This window comes from Rosa rugosa, chromosome 1 (assembly GCF_958449725.1).
Source record: "Rosa rugosa chromosome 1, drRosRugo1.1, whole genome shotgun sequence".
NCBI classification, from domain to species: Eukaryota; Viridiplantae; Streptophyta; class Magnoliopsida; order Rosales; family Rosaceae; genus Rosa; species Rosa rugosa.
In genome coordinates this window covers 24170034-24179065 of record NC_084820.1, presented here as the reverse complement: position 1 = coordinate 24179065, position 9032 = coordinate 24170034, and the positions used below count along the sequence as shown (strand labels likewise).

Sequence of the window (9032 nt, the reverse complement as noted above, 5' to 3'; positions counted from 1 at the left end):
CATATTGATAACCACCAAGGGTCCAAGACCAAAATCACATATACAAGGAAAAGAACATGAGATCGATTACACAACAAATTTTGTGGTGCATTATATATTATGTGATCACCTTAATTTCAAACGTCTCTCGTACGTGCGCATGGTAAACCCGCTTCATACAATGAGAAAGTAGTTTCCTGCATGTTCTACTATTATATAAAGTTCGTCTAAACTATACAGTATACACTGAAGTATGTATCTACATACCATTTACATGACAATACATTCATGTATCTACATAGCAAAGAGAGTGTTGTTAGTTTAGAGTTGGCCGATCTTTAATAATTTTATTTATGATCGTTTATAAATTATTTATAAGTACTAAAATCCTCCACAATAAAAAAAAAATAAAAAAATAAATATATAATTTTGAATATCTCCGATTTTAAAATCGAAGAGACCCCATTAACGTTGGAAGTTGAATTCAAATCGACAGAAAAAAATTGTTCAAATTGAAAGAGGAGACTTCCCCAATACGACGTCGTCACGTTCCGAGCTATTGAAGAGTTATAGCCGTGGTTAAAGCCGAAAGGAACTCCGCCACCTCTCTGTGTTCCCCCGCTAATTCGTAAAGAGCGCCATCTCTGATTCCCACAAGCCATTCGATCCCTCTAAACCCATTTTGGATCAACTCAGCTCCCTAATTATTCATGTGAGTTTTTGCTCTTTCTTTCTTTACCTTTTGTTTCAAGCATGATCCTTTATTGTTTTCCTTTGGATTCTTTTATTCTTAATTGGGAACCGCATTTCAGACAAACTGGAATGAAATGAAATCTGTCGCTGGCTTTGATCTTCAGTTCAGTTAGGTGGGTTGTGTTGTGTTGTGTAGATAAATTTGAGAATCCATGGTTGGTAAAGTAACGTGCTTTAAATTTGTGAATACTTAGCTTACTGAAGCAGCAACATCCAATTAGATCATAAAGTTATAAGCTTTTTGATGGAATCAGATTCCATTTCCTGAACTGCACATTGGTTTTATTAGTCACTAACAATTGTGTGACTTTGTTGTCTGAAAGATATAGTTTTTTTTTTTTTTCTTTTTTCGAGAGAGAGAGAGATAAAGAAGGGGTTGATTTTGGGGAGATGATCGAGCTACAGTGGAAGTGTTTTGGGGCATTTGGAAATGAGGAACAAAAGAGAATTTGAGTAGGGATGAGGTTGACATCTTGTGGGGAAAGAGTCTGCTTCAATTTCTTTGGTTTTAGAGATAGCTTTTTTGCTGTTCGCTTAGACCGGAATTTAGCAGTTTGTTGTTGTTGTTTCTTTCCTCTTTGTTTGCTGTGTTGTCTCATGTATCTAGGAGTTCTTCTCAGTGAGTGTCTATTTCGCTTGTGTTTTTCTTTTAAATCAGTAGACTTGTGTTACTTAAAAACAAAGAAAATAAAACGAGCTTACTGAGGGTGTATCTGACGTTCTGTCCTTTACTATTTGCCAAAAGAGTAGAAAATGTTTGTTCAATTTGGGTTCAAAGAACAGTTTAATTTTGATTTGACTGGTTTATTGGATATCTAACAGAATGGTTGCCACTGCTTTTCGCCACCCCATTGGGATCGTTCAGCTCCATGGTTCTGTTAGTGATGCTGGCTCTGCTAGCAAATGTGGCCATTCGTCTTTCAGATTTATCTCCAAGAATTTTGCTGTTGATGTCGCTTTGCTTAGAAAAGGACATTGTAGCTATAGACAGGGTCAACAGCATGTAGTTTGTGCATTATCTTCTCAGGCTCAAACTACTTGTCCAAGTTCATCCAGCTCCCATGGTATTACCATCAATTTTTTAGAGACATCAAAATGTGTTAATATTCTTTTAACACAAATTATACTTATGTGAAATTTAGGCATTTTCTCTTAATTGTATTTCCCATACACTTCTTTGTAGTTGAGAGTGCTTTGATATTAATTCGTCATGGCGAATCTATGTGGAATGAGAAGAACTTGTTCACTGGTTGTGTTGATGTGCCTTTAACAAAGAGAGGTGTAGATGAAGCAATAGAAGCTGGTAAGAGAATTAGCAACATCCCTGTAGATATGATTTATACATCTTCGCTGATTCGTGCGCAGATGACAGCCATGCTTACCATGACCCAACACCACTGCAAGAAGGTATTTTTGCTCAAATTTTAAGCTTATCATTGCAACATTTTGACTTTAGAAAATTCTAAATTGAAATAGATAGTTTTCAGCAGATAAGTGCTTCACACGCAGAGGGCATTAAGCATCATGATATGATTATATCCTATTTATGGCAAGATTTGTACCTTGGACCTACCTCTACCCCTTCCTATCCCTTGACAGCTACCTGAAGCACATTGTTCATAATCCCTCCTACTATTTTAATTTCATAAACAACGTCAATTTTTTGTGATTCCTTGCCCATTCCACTGACCTGTCATTTGTATGCATATAATATTGCAGACAATTGTTTGAGATCAGAAAGTACAGTTTAAAGGAGTTTAAAAGTGTTTGAAGATAATAAGTATTAACCAAATCGGACTATTACTATTCAAATTATATGCAGTTATCCATCTCAGACTTTTGGTTGTTATCACTGGAGATGTTTGCCTAAATGTTCTTATTGTGCTTTTATCAACCACTAATGGACATTGTTCTGTGTTGCTACATGCTGTTGATTATAAATAAGCACTCTATGAACATCCCCAGCAATGGTGACTGGTTGCTGATCTCGTTGGTTATGCTCTTTAGAGTTTGTCCACCATAGGTTTAAATAGAAAACATATACTTTAGCGACTAAAACCATTATGGGCAGCTCAAAAGTCTTGAAATACTTATGTTGTGCACTTAGGGTCAAACAGGTTGGTCTTTTTTTTGCTTTAATTTAAACTCCTATCCAATATCTTAAACATTGTAGCAAAAAAGACTTAACATGAAGATGTTACTATGAGTTAAATGATTTATTATCTAGCTATTCTAACAGAGAGAAATGCTTATGAGTTAAATGATTTATTATCTAGCTATTCTAACAGAGATAAATACTAAGTTTGATAATTGAGATTGCGTATTTCTTAAGAAATACACATAATCTGTTACTCAATTTCTGTTGTACCATGAAGGGAAGTTATATATGTCATCCCAATTTATGGTTTCAGGTTCCAATCATTATGCACAACGAGAATCGACAGGCAAAGTCATGGAGTCAAATCTACAGTGAAGATACTGAGAAGCAATCAATTCCAGTTATAACTGCTTGGCAACTGAATGAAAGAATGTAATCTGTTCTTTCCCTTGCACATCATTTTACATTGAACATATTTGAGTAAGTATTACTGGCTGTTGTCTTCTACAGGTATGGTGAATTACAGGGTCTCAATAAGCTAGAGACAGCTGAAAGATATGGAAAGGAACAAGTGCATGAGTGGCGTAGGAGTTACAATAGTCCTCCTCCCAATGGTGAGAGCTTGGAAATGTGTTCCCATAGAGCTGTAGCTTATTTTAAAGACCATGTAAGTAAACTATATTATTATAATATTTGATATTTACATACAATGCCTATGAGGAGCTGAGTGCCGGTGATGTCTTACTGTTTAAGCACTTAATGAGAAGAAATTACATTGCAGATTCAACCACAACTACAATCTGGAAGGCATGTGATGGTTGCTGCCCATGGGAATTCATTAAGGTCTATAATCATGTATCTCGAGAAATTAACTTCTCTAGAGGTAACAACTTATATTTATAAAAACTCCTGATTACCTGGGTAATACTTTATATTATCCAGAAATAACTCTTAGTACTTCATTGGAAACAGGTTGTTAACTTAGAATTACCAACTGGGCTACCACTGCTTTATATCTATAAGGAGGGGAAATTTATGAGGAGGGGAAGTCCAGTTGGACCTACAGAAGCTGGTGTTTATGCTTATACTGAGGTATGGACTCTCTTCTCCATCTATGTTGTTAAAATGCTCAAACTTTCAGCCAATTGTTTCTACCCTTACCTTATAACATCATGTAATTGCTGTCAAATTCGTTTCACTTACTTCTGGGGTTTTGAAATTAATCAGAAAACATACTTAGTGGAATGAAAGAAGTAAATGCTCGGGGGAGGCCACCTAGTCTTGGGAGTAGCTGTCCTCCTTACTATGGCTTGGTAGTCCGACATAGAAAATTTAGAATGCTTTTCTGCTATATTCTGTCTAAACTATCCCTTCCACATGTGGCAGCAATTAATAGTTCATGGCACTTGCCAAGCCAGCTGTCATAAGCCTGGTTGAGCTGAGCGCTATACGACTCTGGATTGGCTCAGATATTTAATCAATACCACCATGAAGTGGCTTGTCGCATTTGCAACCCTATGGGCTTGAGAAATGTATGAGTGCACTGATATGCCTGTTAAATGTTCAGACATTTTTCTCGTCATGCCAAGGCTAGTGACGTCATCTTGCGTTGTAGGTTTATAATGTGTCTCTGGTTCTCTCTTGTACTTTTGGTTGACAACAACAATTAAACCCCTTAAGTCAGGTAGGTTTAGGGTCAAAAATAGTTTTGTAATGAGTCAACCAACATTGTGTCTCTGACTCTGTGCTATATGCTTCTATATGTTTCTCTTTTTGTACTTATCCTTGATTCCTTGCAAAATATTTTATAAGCTGCTTGTGACAATTTCTGCATGCAGAGCTTGGCCCTTTACAAGCAAACGTTGGATGAAAAGTTGTATTGAACCATATGAAAACAGGTAAGCTCCTTAACAGATCAACTGCTCTGAACATTCTTACTTGTTGAAAGAATGGATGCCACCAAAATTCACTGCTTTGTTTGTTCTTAGTCACATGTATGCCCTATTTACAGGGATAACTGTCTAAAAATTGGATTTCTAATGTTCTTTTGGCATGGATTGGTTGAGTAGTTCAATGTTCATAAGAATCTGTGTTGTCTTATCCACCAGATATCTATTGAGCCGATATATATGATTTAGATCCTTACCATTTCAAGTGTACCTTTTATCTTCTTTGTAGAAAGTGTACCATTATTTGCCTCATATGTGTGTTTTTGCAGAGGCAACCTATTTTTACTCGGACTCGGGAGCGTATGAAACAATTGAACCCCATATGCAGTGAGTTCCATGCATATATAAAATTACATGCTGCTGATTAAATGTCAAACTCAGACACTGAACATTACGAACCGGCCTTGCTGTGAAAGATTTTGTAGAACAAAAGGTTACATCATACTTAATCGCGTTGACCTCATAACCATCGTGATAGAATTTGGTAATCTTACTCATTTTCAATGACTTTAGTAGGGTAGGCAATGTTTGACAATCTCAGATGGAGATTTCTACTTTTCAAATTGGAGCTGTAATTTTATTTGACTACTTTGCTAGAAAAATAACTGCATCCAACTATGTCAGAGAAACTGAAGCATGGATTAAATCTCAATTTGATTGTCTAGAATCTCATAGAAAGGATTATGAGTTTCCGACTTCATTCTGTCGCATCCTACAGATGCAATGTGCAATGTATTTACTTCCTCTTCTCAATTCTTTTGGCTTATTACCTTCTCTGTCACGTTTCAGACTAATCACATTTAACTAGTGAGATTACAATATTATGCCATCAAACAATATATGAATATCTCTCTGTATTTCAAAATGTACAAGAATTCTGAGCGGTTATTGTCCATATATTTTTCTCAGCTTTTACCACAAATGTGCTGCAATGGCCCAGGATAGTTTCTCCATGAGGTCAATGACAATCTTGTACGGATAAAGATGATCCCTCTTCCACTTCCTAAAAAAGATGATTCCTCACCCCTGCATGCATATGTTTAGGCAATCCACCCAAATCATATGCCATATAAATATGTTCCGTATTGCGTCTACTCTTCTTTTTTCATGAACAAGTCACACGCAAGTTGTTTCATCTGTCTTAAATAAGCCAGTCGAGCTTCATAAAGAATTATCTCGCAGAGGTTTTGCTAGCTTTGAAGTTGGTTCACTTGTAACTCACAGTATTAAACAGAGAATAACACCTGTTTCAAATGAGATGTTGGAGAAATCAATATCCGATATATATGGATTCTTCAATTTTAGATTCGAGTACGTAGCTGTGTTCCGCATTTATGCCTCTATTTGCTTCTTCAATATCTAACCGGTCTTCCACTCCAAATAATGTATAGGTGTGTATGTGCTATATATGGAATAGGGTTTGTTTTTATTTTCAAAATTAATTTGGTAGTAATTAACTGACATTCAAAGTAATTTTGTTATAATAACGGCAAGAATATCTGAGGGCATGGAATAGGTGCTTGCTAATGCTAACTACTAGCTGGCTCTTGTGATTTTTTTTTTTTTTTTTTTTTTTTTTTTTTGAAAGGGGTTTGGAACCCAGCCTAGCTGGGAGGCTCAGCCCCACGCCCGGTTCCATTTATTATATTAATAGTAGAATTTTGCAACGGGGGGGACATAAAACCTGAACCCCGTGCTACAGAGAAACAATTACAATAATCCTCGTAGAGTACATCCTGAATAATAGCAGGAGTCTCATCTAACCAAACATCATCTAAGCCAGAAACACTAGCAAGGTGTGCAAGCCTATGTGCAACACCATTTGCTTCACGAAAAATATGTCGGACTCTAACTGATTGAAAAGCAGAGAGATAGTCTTTGCAATCATCTAAAACCCGACTTACCTCCGAGAAATTATCCTCCTCAGAATTGAGTGCAGCAATCAAAATATGTCTGGCTCTTGTGATTTGTGTGGAGGAGTACACTTTCTCTACTAGTCTCAATGCTGATTTGGAGAATATTTTGCAATTAAGGTGAAATTAATAAATATCTGTGTTTCGAACTTTTGATACATATACTCTAAACTCCTATATAATCTACGCAATTAATGTCACCAATTTCATTACATGTAGATATCAACATAGGATTATATTGCATGGACAATATTTACATGAAAAGGAAAATTCCAAAATTGATCTTTTGTAATAACATTGTACCTGTAATATTTATTATTATATACTATGAAGTATAGATGGTGATGGCCCAACATTTTGTTCGAGGTGTTTTTATTTTAATTTTGAGAATATTTGCGGTTAATCCTAGATGAGAAAATGGTACCAACTGTGATGGTTACCAAGTACAAACCTACACACACATTCAAATTAATTCCGCATATTGCAATTTGGTGTTCGACAAAAGTTGCAACTCAGAATCTCAGGTCAAATATTCTCTAAGAATCAATCATCATCAACAAAAAAAAGAACGGTTTCAAAAGGCCACATTGATTATGGCAGCCTAAGAGATATTACACTAAACCAGTTGATGCCCTTTCGTCTTTCACATCTCTATACCCGTTGTCCATTGACCTTCCAATGACTATTACCTCGTTACTATATAAACCAAGCAGTATAAAAGCTTTCTATATTAATCATCATCATCATCCATGTTTCAGCCCTCATTCTTTTACAGTATCACTAAACAATGGCATTAGCAGCTATTCTTGCATGCTTAAGCTTCATTCTTCTCTCATTTTCGGCAGAGGCTAGCCATGGTGGTTTCACTGTTGATCTTATACAGCGCGACTCACCGCTTTCCCCCTGGTACGACTCATCCACCACCCATTTCGACAGCTTGCACAACGCTTTCCGCCGCTCCATCTCACGTGCACATCGTTTCATCAAGCCAAGCACGAATACAATCGAATCCAAAATAGTCCCAAGTGGTGGAGAATACTTGATGAACATCTCCATCGGAACCCCACCGGTTGAGGTTCTCGGAATAGCTGATACGGGCAGTGATCTTGTCTGGACCCAATGCAAGCCATGCACGCAATGCTTCAACCAAAACCCACCTCTCTTCGATCCTAAGCGCTCCTCCACGTATCGAACCGTCCCCTGTCAGTCCAACAAATGCTCCAATCTTGAAGAAGCCTCTTGCGGTGTGTACAGTAAAACCTATTTCCTTAATCAAAGCTTTTCCTAAAGGGACTAAGGACCATCCATACACTATTTTCACTTGTATGATTTTCATAAGCTGTGTCATTTTGCACTTCAAAAATAATTTTCTTTGAGATTTGTATAGAATTGTATAGTGACATTTTATACGATACGAAAATAGGCTTTCAGATTTCACTTGTTTTTTCATATAATTATGATTCCTAATTTCTCACTTTGTTTGTAGGTGGGGACCACGGTGACACTTGTGTGTACAGTTATCGTTATGGAGATCGTTCGTTCACTCGGGGGAGTCTAGCTCAGGAGACCTTCACCATCGGCTCCGCTTCCGGTCGGCCGGTTTCCCTTCCGAAAATCATTTTCGGTTGTGGACATGAAAACGGTGGCACATTTGATGAGTCCGGCTCCGGCTTGATCGGTCTTGGCGCTGGTCCACTTTCTTTCATTTCTCAACTAAACGGAGGGAAATTTTCCTATTGCTTGGTACCCACGTCAGCTAAATCCTCCGTTGCAAGCAAAATAAGTTTTGGTACTGCCGGAATAGTCTCAGGCAACGGTGCCGTCTCAACTCCTCTAGTTTCCAAACAACCCAACACGTTCTATTACCTTACTCTTGAAGCAATTAGCGTTGGAGAAAAGAGACTATCCTACAAGACCAGCCAATCCACTAAGGCTGTTGCTGCCAGTTACGGTAGTGAGGGTAACATAATCATCGACTCCGGGACTACGCTGACCTTGCTTCCACCTGGGTTCTACAACGACGTCGTCTCGGCTTTGGAAGTGGCGATTAATGCAGAGCGTGTTAGTGATCCGAAGGGGGTTCTGAGTCTTTGTTTTAGAAGCAAAAGTGATCATGACATTGATGTCCCCGTTATTACTGCGCATTTTAGTGGTGCTGATGTGAAGTTGAACGCTTTGAACACGTTTGCTAGGGTGGAGGATGATATGGTTTGCTTTACGATGATTCCGTCTGATGACGTGGCGATCTTCGGAAACTTGGCTCAAATGAACTTCCTGGTGGGTTATGACCTTGAGGAAAGTACTGTGTCCTTTAAGCCAGCTGATTGCACCAAGCATTAG

The 9032-nt window shown here is 37.7% G+C and overlaps 2 protein-coding genes across 9 annotated transcripts; both read left to right on the top strand.

Annotated features, from left to right (window-relative positions):
* The first annotated feature begins 451 nt into the window (after window positions 1-451).
* LOC133724341 (2,3-bisphosphoglycerate-dependent phosphoglycerate mutase 1-like) lies at window positions 452-5446 on the top strand. Of its 8 annotated transcripts, none has more exons than XR_009853626.1 (12): window positions 452-691; window positions 792-845; window positions 1555-1796; window positions 1916-2139; window positions 3144-3262; window positions 3341-3497; window positions 3612-3713; window positions 3803-3922; window positions 4217-4362; window positions 4446-4514; window positions 4669-4728; window positions 5049-5446. XR_009853626.1 is itself a non-coding variant. In XM_062151042.1 (9 exons), exons 1-8 carry the CDS (start codon window positions 1192-1194, stop codon window positions 4711-4713), a joined length of 1014 nt encoding a protein of 337 aa, XP_062007026.1. In that variant the 5' UTR covers window positions 965-1191; the 3' UTR covers window positions 4714-4728; window positions 5049-5446. The 8 variants fall into 8 exon arrangements, 1 of the variants encoding a protein (XP_062007026.1); XR_009853629.1 differs by lacking the exons at window positions 452-691; window positions 792-845 and adding exons at window positions 961-1196; window positions 4058-4143; XR_009853625.1 differs by lacking the exon at window positions 792-845 and having other exon boundaries at window positions 453-691.
* Window positions 5447-7479: 2033 nt separating this feature from the next.
* Window positions 7480-9032, top strand: LOC133724966 (aspartic proteinase CDR1-like). Its single transcript, XM_062151958.1, has 2 exons — window positions 7480-7936; window positions 8179-9032. Exons 1-2 carry the CDS (start codon window positions 7480-7482, stop codon window positions 9030-9032), a joined length of 1311 nt encoding a protein of 436 aa, XP_062007942.1.